We start from the raw sequence: 13,160 nt of genomic DNA on the forward strand, positions 1-13,160 counted from the left end.
ACCTCCCTGCATGAGTTCTAGCCTTTATCTATTTTTTCCAGACTTAACGCGCAATCAGAGACACGTTCAATGGAGGTCTCTCCCATCCAGTAAATGTTCGCTGCGACCCGAAAGCAAACTTGTCATCTTGCAGTCGAAGGTCAAAGCGATACAGTAGACGGGTGAGAATCATCTGCATCTCCGCGTAGGCAAGGCTGATTACAAGTGTCAGTCATAATTCCTAAGTGCGTTTTTTGAGAGATAGGTGCGGATATACATACTTCCTACCTATACAGTTGCGTGGGCCGAGACTAAAAGGCTGATAGACATCTAGTTTGTCCGAAAACATTGTAGTATCGAGAAACCTCTCCGGACAGAATTCATCCGGTCGCTCAAAATTTAACGTTGACTGGTATGCGGCCATGTGAGAGACACACACCGAGGTCTATCAGAAATTAGCACTGTACCATATTTAAGGGCCTAAAACTCACCCCTTCAGGCACGAATTCTTTGTCAATCATTGAGCCTCCCTCGGGGACAGTGCGTGGAATGCCAATGGGGACTGGGGGATAGTGACGAAGACCTTCTTTAATCACAGCACGAAGATAAACCAAACGGCTGGTGGAGTCGATAGTAATCATGTCTTCGTGTTGGAATGTGGTCAACACCTCATTGACCAGAATTTCCATCTTATCTGGATTCTGTAGCAGCAGATATACAATTGCCGCGCATGCCCCCGTCACAGTATCCCCCCCAGCCAGGATTAGAATGGAGGAATGGGTGAGTAACTCTGGATAACTGAGGCCCTTGCCGTCAGGCTTTTGAAGGATGGGACCTAAAAAATCTGCACGCGGTTCTTTGCGGTCTAATCGACGGCGAAGCTTTCCTTCTGTGAAGGCAAAATGTTCTTGGCTCTTCTTGATCACGCCTACCCGGAAAATCCGAGGGAGGACGGTAGTTGAGTACTGACCGATAAGAGGAATCTCTTGGCAAGCCCGAATCACCTGAAATGCCTTGGCCGTATCAGACATACTTCGCAACCAAGGATGTACTTCTCCTGTTTCCAGGCAGCCGAAGGATTCGCCAAATGTGAGGTCACCTACAACGTCGAATGTAGTACACTCAAACCAAGTGACCAGGTCAAAAACGGTGTCTTTTCTCTCTTTCACGCGCCGAGCCAGATTGTTTATTAGTGATGTGACATAACCGCCGATCAGAGGCTCTTGGCTACGCAAAGACCTGTCTGAGAATCCACCAGCAAACAACCCTCGATAGCGTCGATGCTCTTCCCGGCTACAATAGACCATATCTGGGCCATTAGGGTTGCGAGTGAACCATTTATCATCCCGAGGCATCTCAGGCTCTGTCCTTTTTCGATGGCCGTTGATGTCCTGCCATGCCTGACCAGTGATGTAGGATAATTTATTCGGTGCAATGCGAACAACAGTTCCATATTCCTTGTGCATATTGACAACCACCTCATGATGCTGGCCAATAACCAGTGCATACATGAATGGAATTGTGCTGGCTGCTCGAAGCCTTGGTCCGGGGTACTTGGCAAGAGGGTGGAAGAACAAATTATAGACAATCCGGCACAAGAGGGAGGTGATGGCCTAATATGTCCTGGGTATTAGAAGGGCAGTGAAAAGATGTGAGCAAAAGCTGACCAGTATCAGACTCATTTTCATGAGTGGCGGAGTCACGGAAGAGAGATTTGCCATCCCAAGAGCTGCCAGTGAGGGAGTTGGACGTTGAGACATCTCAAGTGCTCACTTTTACCGACGGTTGACGCACGAGATCTTGAAAGCGAAAAATTGGGAAACTACCTGGGTATACCTAGGTATATATGGAAGCTTTCTGTGTTGTGTTCTTTATTGTCAATAACTTAGCAGTGTGTACTTAGATATTAGGTAGACTGGAAATGGTACATTTGTTTCGGCGGAAAGATAACACAGTATTGATCGACGAGATCATTAATCTCATGTTAGATTAAGTGAGAGCCTTACCTAGGTTTACCACCAGACTGCATTTTTTGCATGCCCTAAGAAATCTATAGCTGAACTATTGTCATGCATCTCTCCACTTGATTTCCTGTCATACATATGTAGTGTGACTATGCAGTAGACACGTCGCGAGTGACGTCTTATCTTGCAGGAGGAGACCTTTTGAGTTACACAACCTAATGTATAAGACACCAGCCACTCTCCTATCTAAGAAAAAGAATGTGTCTCCAGTTGATCTGGACCGGCCAGCCACATGCATCCGGGCAGAACCTGCATACTGCAGATATCATACAGCCGAGTACAACCGATATCATGCGGCCTAATGCACACACCATAAACCACCTGTAACCGAACATATAAGCTACTGCACCAACCAAAAGCGACGTGATTTGATGGTTTACGTTTTGTATTCTCCCGGGTGGATCATCCACCTCCGTCAACGACCCGGGCCTTCGCTTCCACAGTTCTCACCGTTGCCCCCTGCGATGACTTAGTAGATATTGATTCGCGGGTGTCTAAACTACTTTTAAATAGCGGACTCTCTAATTATCGAGTGTCTGTCCTGCCCCCATGTACTTTACTATAGCTACTTGTGACGTTTATGGACCTGCCACCGGAATATCTTTAGCCCTGATGCCGACGCTAATGACGATGGTGTCGGTTGGACGGTTCCACCAGGCTCCGACCTCTTAAGTCACAGTACAAGTCGAACCCCTTTGGGGACCTTCCATGACGCGCCATCGGAGCGCAAGTCCAATATTTCCGCTATTTTGTTCCTGGAGAAGCCCATATGGATCAAAACTTTCATACTACAGCAAAGAACTCTGACACCCCAAACTGATGGGGGTGATAGAACAACTAGAGTCGGATACGCACATCGAATTCGACGATGCAAGCATCCTGAAGGAAAGTTTGGCAGCGACCTGATTGAGTGAAGTACGGGTGTGTGTAAGAGACTGCACGAGCGGAGCTAGCTATCGAAAACCCGAATATTTTCTATTGAGACTGCTGCGACTGGCATGAACAAGAAACTCGGAGAGGCTGGTAGGTTGAACTTTTATGTGGTCTCCTGGAATAGAGGGAAGGGGGATACAACTTGTCTCCAAATTCGGCGTGAGATAATTTCTCCCAGGCAAAGGGGAGCATCCAATACAATTATTGCGAGTCACCCCCAAAGCAACGCCATTCGCAGCCCGTTCTCCGCCACCTGCATTGTCATCCAGGAATCTCTTCGTCTCAGAAGGGAAATCTGATGATGATACAGGGCGTACACGATTGGCAGCTCACCTGTATGATCCCCTCGATTCACTCAGGAGCGATAGCCATTGTGCCTCCACTCGCCCAAGATTCTATCATAAGGGTGTTGTCAACCCGGCGACAGAACGGGCTATATAACCCTAGGGGCTTTACCACTATATATGACCCTAAAGGAGATCTTCAGTAGCTCATTGGTTCATTTTTCGACCGTGGAAGAATATCTAAATAAGATAAAGCTTCTGATAGAAGCTCTTAAGATGAAAGATCATCGAATAGAGAAGCTTTACCTTGTTCAGATATTCTTCAATAGTGGAAAATTAACCAATGAGGCGTTGAAGAATTCCTTTGGGGTAAGATATTCAAGCGTTGCCTCGTGCTGACGGAAATCGATGTCTCAATCCAATAGCTCTTCAATCGGCTGCTCGTGAACTCATCACGCCAGGGTTGAACCGCGCGACGACAGGCTGATGCGGACCTACCACGTAGTCGGGATTAAGCAGTGCGCCGCCAACTAGCTACCCCTAAATCGACAAAAACATACAACAGTCAGGATTCGCATGTGGTCACCCACCATACTACTAACTGACCGGCGTGTGGCTTAAGTACGGCTGAGCGGACGGGAAGCCCTGTTCTCCACACCCTATGGTCGTATGTGCTGGATATAGGGCGAAAGAGGTATCTGTACCCTTGAAAATAGGAAATTGGTTAGATGGGACCAACCTGGACTCGAGCGGCTTAGTTCGTTATGTCTCACCAAAGCGAGAATCGCACAGCACGCGGTGCAGTTGCAGGAGTCCCGAGAATAACGGCTCCCATTACGCGAACACACCCATCGGCTGCTGCGGTTCAACGACGGGGGAAAGGCGTCGCCAGACGTGGACTTGAGACGCGGTGCAGGCGAAACAGGAGACACTGTCTCAGCACTTGGTTGGCTCGATGCGAGCTTGGATATCGGAGGAAGCAGATGACTGGCACGAAGGGATAGAGAGATTTATAGATTGATAAGCCCAATACACGACGAGTGCGGCTTGGAGGTGATGGTCTCTGGTGCGGTTGTCACTGGTCAGCTGTTGTCGCTTGGCTGTTGTCAGTTGGCTGTTGTCAGTTGGCTGTTGTCAGTTGGCTGGTGTGGTAGTCACTTGACTGTTGCCACTGGCGAGGCCCCGTGAGCTGCGGCGTCCGAGGGCGGCCACCCGCGCAGTTCCCCGTTCCTCCCCCGCCTTCGTCTCCTTCGCTTGCGCCTGCTGTCCCTTCGCCCTCCTCTCCAATCTCCTCGCCATGACCGACAGCAAGGTCCCACAGCCGGGACCCGCCAAGCTCAAGCGCCATGCTGGCCCTGACGAGTGGCTGGAGGCCGCCAAAGACTGCAAATACCTGTCCGAGGCCCACATGAAGCAATTGTGTGAGATCGTCAAGGAGTATATGATGGAGGGTAGGCCGATCCCTTCGTTCGGGTTCGGCGACTCTGGCTAACTCCATCTTTGCGTTCTCCTGCGGACAGAATCCAACATACAACCCGTCTCCACTCCCGTCACCATCTGTGGCGATATTCACGGCCAGTTTTACGATCTGCTGGAGCTCTTCCGAGTCTCTGGCGGCATGCCCGATGGCACTGCGCCCGATCCCTCCCAAAACTCTCCCTCGGTCATCACCTCCGCCGACATTGAACCTCCTTCGACCATCACCGATCCCAAGATCCGCAAGAAGCTCCGCGGCCCTAACCTGAACTCCAAAGAAGACGACGAGGAGAACGCCTCCAATGCCCCCCGCAGCCGATCGACCAGCCAGACATCAGCGGATCTTCAGCTCAAGAGTAACTTTGTGTTTCTGGGAGACTATGTCGACCGTGGATATTTCAGTCTTGAAACGCTGACACTCCTGTTGTGCCTCAAGGCGAAGTGAGTGGTGACGCGTTCGCGTGCTTCTCTTTACGGATGGGGATGACAAAATGCTGATGCACCGTGTTTGTAGATATCCGGACCGAGTCACATTAGTGCGTGGTAACCACGAGTCCCGACAGATCACGCAAGTCTATGGGTTCTACGAGGAGTGTTTCCAAAAGTACGGCAGCGCCTCGGTGTGGAAGGCCTGCTGCCAGGTCTTCGATTTTATGACGCTGGGCGCCATTATCGACGGCAAAGTGCTCTGTGTGCATGGGGGGCTGAGCCCCGAGATCCGGACGCTCGATCAGGTGCGCGTCGTCGCTCGAGCCCAGGAGATTCCCCATGAGGGTGCTTTCTGCGATCTGGTGTGGTCTGACCCCGATGACGTGGAAACCTGGGCCGTCAGCCCTCGCGGTGCAGGTGAGTGAGCTTTGACGATCTGATGTCTGCTGTCCGATCCTTCAAACTAACTCACTGTTTTTTCTCCTCTTCTTAGGTTGGCTATTCGGGGATCGTGTGGCAGATGAGTTCTGCCACGTCAACGACCTGTCGCTGATTGCTCGCGCGCATCAGCTTGTGAATGAGGGATACAAATACCACTTCTCCAACCAAAACGTCGTCACCGTATGGAGTGCCCCGAACTACTGTTACCGGTGCGGCAACCTGGCCTCGGTCTGTGAGATCGGCGACGACCTGAAGCCGACCTTCAAGCTGTTCAGCGCCGTCAGCGACGACCAGCGGCACATGCCCACCTCGCGGCCAGGCCGCAGCGAGTACTTCCTGTAAGATGTTTGCGAGATTTGCACGGGCGCCGGCGTTTATTTGGTTAGGGAACATTTTCCGTTCGTGAGGACGGGCCATCATGAGCATTACATAATGATCTTAGAGACGAATTGAATGTCCATCTTCACATTTCGGTTGTTTTGCGCGATGATGCTCTGTGTTTGGGGGTGTGCAGCATATCCCTTCGAGGTCTCATCACGGAGAATAATTCGTGAGCTATGGCTTCCCTCTTTTAATAGACCTCGCTATGATCCCGCGCCCCAGGGAGTGTCCCGGCGCCCACGGGGGTGGAGACCCGGAGTAGACGCACGGTACTGCGGCACAAGGGCCCTATTGAAGGACTATTACAGCGCGACGGTGCTGGTGCGTCCTGCAGCCACGAGCTAATGCCGAGACGATATCCGAGAGCCTGCCCCCGCCGGAATGAATCCCGAAAGTTCTTCGGGTGGCATTCCGGACCGCCATACAAGTAGTCCCCTCGCGGGGGAAAGCACCGACGGGGCTTGGGGCAAATCTGCATAGTCTCTCTGATCCAGAATGGAAAAATTCGACGTGCTCATCTGTGGCAGTGGCTCTGCGGGGCTCTGCGCTGCGACCTGGCTGGCGCGCTATGGCGTGCGGTGCAAGGTGTTGGAGCGCCGCGATGGTCCAATGAAGATGGGCCAGGCGGATGGCGTGCAATGCCGGACCGTCGAGATCTTTGAGAGTTTTGGTATTAGCGAGGAGCTTCTGCGAGAGGCCTACCATGTCGTCGAGGTGAACTTCTGGGCCGACAATGGCACCGGCGCCATCAAGCGCACTGGACGGACGGCGGATACCCAGCCGGGGCTCTCGCACCAGCCGCATGTCATCCTGAACCAGGCGCGCATCAACGGCCTGCTCATTGAGCTGATGCAGAAGTTCAACAACCAGCAAATCGACTATGGGTACAATGTCTCGTCGGTGCAGGTGGACAGCGCGGCCGCGGCCGACTCGGAGGCCTACCCCGTCATAGTCACCGCAGAGAAAAATGGGAAGACGGAGACATTCGCTGCGAAATATGCATTGGTAAGCATTGGCCGTGTTCGAAAGTGGGACGGTTTAGCCACGGAAGATCTCACATATTCAAAATATAGGCTTGTGATGGGGCCCACAGTATCGTCCGCAAAGCGCTGGGATTCAAGATGGTCGGGGATAGCAGTGATGCTGTCTGGGGTGTGATGGACATGGTGCCCCGGACCAACTTCCCCGACATCCGCAAAAAGTCGACGATTCGCTCCCAGTCAGGCAATCTCCTGATCATCCCCCGTGAGGGCGACAGCACCAACTTGACTCGATTCTATATCGAGCTCGCGCCGGGAACCAACCCGAAGGATGTGACCTTGGCGAATCTGCAGCGCCAAGCACAAAGTATCTTCCAACCATACCAAGTCGACTTTGTGGAGACCGTCTGGTGGTCAGCCTACTCGATCGGCCAGCGCCATGCCGACTACTTCCACAAGGACTACCGGGTCTTCCTGGCCGGTGACGCCTGCCACACCCACTCGCCCAAGGCCGGCCAGGGTATGAATGTCAGTCTGCAGGACGGGTATAACATTGGCTGGAAACTCGGCGAGGTCCTGACTGGTCTGGCCTGCCCGTCCCTGCTCGAGACCTACGTTCTGGAGCGGAGAAAGGCCGCGATCGATCTCATCAATTTCGACCGCTACTTCTCCAAACTCTTTTCCTCCGGGGCGAGCACATCCCCTGCTGAATTTCAAGAAGGCTTCATCCAGTCCGGCAAATATACTGCCGGATTGACAGCCAAGTACGATGTGTCTCCCCTGACCACTGCCATGGAGTCCACCCAGCTGGCCTCGAATGTCCATGTCGGTATGCGCCTGCCCAGCGCACAGGTTGTGCGATTCTGCGATTCGAAGCCCTTGCAGCTTATGAGGGCACTCAAATCGGATGGCCGGTGGCGCATCATGGCTTTCGTTGGCGATCTGGCCGTTGCAGAGAATCAGGCCAAGCTGAACAGGGTATGCTTCTGATGATTGCCCCCCCCCCCCCCCCCCTTCTCCCTCGAGAATGATGATCTCCTTTCTGACCTGCAATACAGCTCGGAGAGTATCTCTCATCGCGTGATGGGCCCGTTTACACCTTCACTCCCAAGTCTCAAGATGCGGACAGTCTGATTGAGGTCGTCGTGATCGGTCATGGAAAGCGCCACGATGTTGAGCTGGAACAGATTCCGCAATGTTTCTATCCAGTTGCGGGCATGAACCAAACAAGAGGTGAGTTCGCGATGCCCCCACTTCTTGCGTACACAGTAGTCTCATCCTCTCATGATCAGATCTTCACAAAATTTACTACGACGATGAGAGCTACAACAAGGGCCATGGCCAGGCATATGAGTTCTTGGGCATCGATCCGAAGCAAGGAGCCCTCATTATCGTCCGGCCGGATCAGTGTGAGTGTCCTCTTTTCTCAAATCGAGCACCAGTTGTGTTGCTCATGATATTTTAGATGTGTCCGCCGTGCTAGACGTCAATGACTATCCCGAGATCGGCAGGTTCTTTGCAGCCTTCCTTAAACCCCAGGCATAGCTCCCTCAGCAAGCAAAGCCCACATAAAAAAGAAGGGCATCCTAGAACCGCAGAAAACACAGCAATCGCACTTCCCATCAGGTTGGTAGCTGGCTATAGGAAAATACCCCTTCTTCGACCTTGTACATATTACTATTATTGGTTCTTGCCTTCACAGAGCTCATCAAACTTTTATAAGATTATCCGTTGTCGTCGGCTTTCAGAGAACCGGACTGTGCCGCTTGTATAGATTTGGCCCCAGGGTACCCAATCAGCAGGCAGCAGTTGGCAAGGTGAACTTACTCAGGAGGCTGCATAATTTTCTTAACTTTCTTAGCCTGCTTTCTAAGCCTATTCACTCGCCCTCTCCCCCAAACCAGTGAGATCGTGTAATCGGAACTAAATATTTATGTAGGGGCCATACCGCTTATTAATCATTTTGTTGGCTGCCAGGATGCCTATCCCCCGTCGTTGGACTGCAGCAGCCGACGGGTGTGTTCGCGTAATGGGAGCCATTCCCGCTACTCCTGCAACTGCACCGCGTGCTGTGCGATCTCCGCTTTAGTGAAACTATACGAACTGGGCCGGTCGAGTCTGAGAAACCCGAAGCTTTGGCTTTTTCACGATTCGGAGCTATATCAAAGTCAGTGGCGCGGACTGAACCTTGATAGGGGAAGGATTAAGAAATTTCTTGTACACACCAAACCGACATGGTCACTAGGTACCTACTTTATATGCCGGTCGAACGTACTTATGTCACTTCACCCTATACTCGTGTTGAGAACCATACTAGATGCGTAAAGTAGATGTGGGAAAAAGAAGCGTATAAACGGAACTATAGATATAGTATCTAGTTATACTGAAGGGTTAATGTTAATGTAGGACCTTCTTGTGGAGAGTCTGAGAATCTTATAGTCGATGGTATGCTACTCGAAGTAGTGGTATTAGCGGTAGTATGTATCGACGCTGGAAGAGGGGGTAGCTTATTATCTGTAGGGGACTTCGGTTAGGGCTTTCTTGATATGTAATAAAATATCTTTATTGAATAAGTCCTAATTAGAGAGGATATAGAAATTAATCTTGGTACTATATCTACGGTTAGCATAGGAGGTCCGGAGTGAGATATTTGGCTTATAGGACTACTAGCGGCTACAGCTAGCTGAGTATCAAGCCTTGTTAGAGAAGAGGCCTTTATTACTTCTAAAACCGTTTACCTTTCGCTTATTAGAGTAGAGAAATGGCGCGGGCTAAGTGGTGGTAGTTCTGAATCTAGAGCTTTACTTAGTATAGGAGACTTAAAATAAGATACTCTGACTATATTAGTAATACGTAGAGTTAATAGTACGTTAATTTAAGAGGGTACGCTAAACCTCGCTACGGTTAAAAAAGTTGGATTTCTATTACGTCGTAGGGAATGTGGGGTTTCGGCCATAAACTCGGCGAACCGGCGGAGAACGCAGTTCCCACGTTCTCGTTGAAGTGATTTCGTGGATCAGAAGAGATAGTGACCGGTATTCCCAAGCGACTTTGAGTCAACGCATATTCTTGGAGGGCGTTCTGCCATCTGGCGACCATTGATGGGTCTTGTACCGGACCAAGAAGACTGAAGTGGCTCATGTACTTTTCGGAAAGAAGCGGTTTGGTATCTTCAATGCCAAAGTTGGGCTCTGCTGGCGCAAGCGAGCCATCGTGCCCAGGAAGAAGCATATTATGAAAGAGCTCACTAGCCTCTTCAGCGTGGGTCATGCGACCCAGCCCTCCAACAATGCCCGCCCGATGGCAAGACCTTTGCCGGCAACCTCATTCGGTGAGCTATTTAGGGCGGCAAATTTGGTGGTCATTTCACCAAGACCGATAACGAGCTACTGGGCGTTCCAACCTGGTCGGAGTCTGATATTGAAATCTTGTTCAGAAGTATGCTCTCGCGTCTCGATAATTTCCCATTGATGAATAACTAGTCACAATATAACTAGCGCTCAAGTCCTGGCGAGCGAGCCCCATGCCTATATCATTTCATAAGTTCACTCCTTTGCCACATTCTGCGGCTTCATGAAACCCGAGAAAAATCTGTCCATATCATCGTAGCCATCAACCTCACCAACCCAGCTCACGTACTGATCTGGCCGCACGATCGCACTCGCCCCCTTAGCGGGGTCAATTCCATAATTGGAGTAAGCCTGGCCATGACCCTCATGATAGGACTCGTCGTCCACATATACCTTCCAATAATCCCAGCCCATGGTATCACTGTATGGGTGGAATGCCTCGGGGAGGTCCAATAGCTCTAGACTCGCCCTGGGGCCAGCATGGACGGTCAACACTTCAATCACGCTGTCAATGTGCTGTTGGATAGGCGTATAGCGACGAATAAATGAGTCCTGGGCGCCGAGTCTTGAACCCAGTTGCTGCATTCGTTGCATGTTTGAAGCCAGGGCCAGGTGTCCAGGGAAGACGATGATTCGCCATCTCCCGTTACTTTTCAGCAATTCTTGAAGATGCCAAGGCCGGGCGTCCGACTGATTCAACACCTTGAAGCTCGGCATACGTTTGCCAACGTCGATTTTGGTTGCCAATTGGGGCTTGCTGAGAACACGGCTGGACGTATCCTGGCCTGTCATATCTGTGCCGTCACCGTGTTTGGCTGGGTCGCCGTCTTTCGCAACAATTACACTGGCACTATAGTTGACCGCTGGTTTGGTCGTCAGTATTAGAGCTTTTTCATGGCGTCTGGGAGATTACCGATGCCACTAGCAAATTCATTCCCTTTCTCAAAGGCAGTCTTGAATTCTTCCATGCTAACCCCTTCCTCATCCATAATATCTTTGGCAGGACGTCCAGAGAAGAGCCTAGAAAAGCGATGATCAAACGCAATCAGATCCTGGGCGATTCCTTTTCTCTCGGATTGATACGTCTTCAGGAGGGATGCATCACTGTAGCCTTTTACTACATGCGCAAGCTTCCATCCTAGGTTGTATGCTGTTCACATAAAAAAGAGAGGGGAAGGGTGTGAGTTATCTCCTGTCCGATCCCGAATCATTTCGATGAGTCACTCACTATCTTGCATGCTCACATTCATTCCCTGGCCGGCTTTTGGCGAGTGGGTGTGAAGGGTGTGAATTGCATCGCCAGCCAAGAACACCCTTTCCTTCAGCGAGAACTGGTCACCTACCCGTTGGCCGATCTGGTAGGCTGTCCACCAGTCGCAGTAAGAATAATCGAGCTTGTAAGGATGCAGAATACGCTGGGCAGATTGGAGGATAATTTCCGGCGTGATCCATGACCGATCTGCTTTTCCCCCTGCCTGGGCATGCTCGGTGGTATGCAACTGGATATACAGCCGCACGAGCTTATTTTCTCGTGGGATCACCATGACGCTTCCGGCATTCGCCGAATGGATCGCACAACGCGATCTGATATCTGGGAAATCAGTAATCGGCACGATGTCGAGTACCCCCCAGATGTAGTCCGTGGAGTCTCCTTCTAGCTGGAAGCCGAGCTGACGACGGACCCATGAATGTGCCCCGTCGCACCCAACCAGGAACTTGGCTTTGATCGTCTCGACTCGGTCAGCTGGAGTATTGGTTTCTGCGATCCGTATCAGGTCATCCGTGTCATCTGCAGCAAGATTACTCCGGAAGAGACCGTCGCTGACGACTGTCTGCTACCCATCTGTAGATCTGTGGTGTTGTTGCTGCTGTTGGGGCCGAGACTCTTCGTCCGAGAGGGTTCGCACTGTGATATTGATTGGGTAGTCATTGAAATCACCAGCTTTGGTGTCATCAAACTCAAACGCTGTGGGCAACACCCCTCGCTCAACCGTAATATCACTATGCTCCTTAATAGAATCGAGGAAAAAGCGTTCGATGCGGCCCTGATGGAGCACCACTTGCTGGAACCGACTGATACCGGGGATAGTATCGGGAATCCGATCGGATCTTCGGATCTGGCCTTGATCGTCGGGATTCCACAGGCAAATTTCCAGCATATGGTTTGACTCGCGCCATGCGCGGTGCGCAAAATCAAACGAGTCAAAAATCTCCAGGGTGCGGCATTGTAGACCGTCGGCCTGGCCGTTGAAGATCTATGGTGATATTAGCATCAACAACGAGCATAGCCAGGATTACAGGCTGACTTTAGTCCCTCGCTTGTCCACAATGCGCGTCTTGACACCGCAGCGGCTGAGCCAGTTCGCCAGCATCAGTCCCGCTGGGCCAGCACCGACAATAAGGACATCCACATGGGCTTCGGACGAGGGAGGCAGCCCAGGCATAGTGATAGAATCGGACGTATTCACTGCGATAGAAGCGTGATCTGATTCCTGGGCTATGCTGATAACGATAACTTGCTAGGCTCTTAAATAGATGCTCTTTGGGCTTCCCAGCCAGAATCCGACGAGGGAAGCCGACACGGTTGTCGGAGATCGTGTGGGGGAAGACCTCCATCTCTGTCAATCATACCAATCACTTGGCTTCAACCCCAGGTGTCTCCCCGCAAAGTGTCGCGGGAGCACATGCAGTCTGTCCCTTCCGAATCGGATGAGGTTATTAATGGTGGGACTCGTGCTTGCCTGTAAGTCTATTCCTGCCGATCGGATGACAATCCGCGGTCGGAAGGTCCACGTCTCTGCGACCATGTGGGAGTTCGGTGGTTGGAGGTTGGATAGCACACCAGCAGGTATGTGTTGATTCTCTTCCTATCTACTGCATGAG

The 13,160-nt window shown here is 51.4% G+C and overlaps 4 protein-coding genes across 4 annotated transcripts; 2 read left to right on the top strand and 2 right to left on the bottom strand.

Moving 5' to 3' along the window:
- Nucleotides 1–43: 43 nt before the first annotated feature.
- N7482_006400 (cytochrome P450) lies at nt 44–1,739 on the bottom strand (the record flags this gene model as incomplete). The annotated part of the gene is made up of 4 exons (XM_056688525.1): nt 44–194; nt 261–424; nt 471–1,592; nt 1,647–1,739. 4 exons carry the CDS (start codon nt 1,737–1,739, stop codon nt 44–46), a joined length of 1,530 nt encoding a protein of 509 aa, XP_056540954.1.
- Nucleotides 1,740–4,517: 2,778 nt separating this feature from the next.
- Nucleotides 4,518–5,908, top strand: sitA (TOR signaling pathway phosphatase SitA; the record flags this gene model as incomplete). The annotated part of the gene is made up of 4 exons (XM_056688526.1): nt 4,518–4,671; nt 4,741–5,137; nt 5,211–5,542; nt 5,619–5,908. The coding sequence occupies 4 exons, from the start codon at nt 4,518–4,520 to the stop codon at nt 5,906–5,908; spliced, it is 1,173 nt and encodes a 390-aa protein (XP_056540955.1).
- Nucleotides 5,909–6,442: 534 nt separating this feature from the next.
- N7482_006402 (putative phenol 2-monooxygenase) lies at nt 6,443–8,472 on the top strand (the record flags this gene model as incomplete). Its single annotated transcript, XM_056688527.1, has 5 exons — nt 6,443–6,952; nt 7,021–7,905; nt 7,986–8,160; nt 8,220–8,336; nt 8,393–8,472. The coding sequence occupies 5 exons, from the start codon at nt 6,443–6,445 to the stop codon at nt 8,470–8,472; spliced, it is 1,767 nt and encodes a 588-aa protein (XP_056540956.1).
- Nucleotides 8,473–10,472: 2,000 nt separating this feature from the next.
- Nucleotides 10,473–12,721, bottom strand: N7482_006403 (putative FAD monooxygenase; the record flags this gene model as incomplete). The annotated part of the gene is made up of 5 exons (XM_056688528.1): nt 10,473–11,140; nt 11,191–11,427; nt 11,506–12,112; nt 12,185–12,532; nt 12,584–12,721. The coding sequence occupies 5 exons, from the start codon at nt 12,719–12,721 to the stop codon at nt 10,473–10,475; spliced, it is 1,998 nt and encodes a 665-aa protein (XP_056540957.1).
- Nucleotides 12,722–13,160: the final 439 nt, after the last annotated feature.

The sequence above is a fragment of the Penicillium canariense genome, assembly GCF_028826845.1.
Source record: "Penicillium canariense strain IBT 26290 chromosome Unknown utg000004l_segment0_segment0, whole genome shotgun sequence".
Classification (NCBI taxonomy): domain Eukaryota; kingdom Fungi; phylum Ascomycota; class Eurotiomycetes; order Eurotiales; family Aspergillaceae; genus Penicillium; species Penicillium canariense.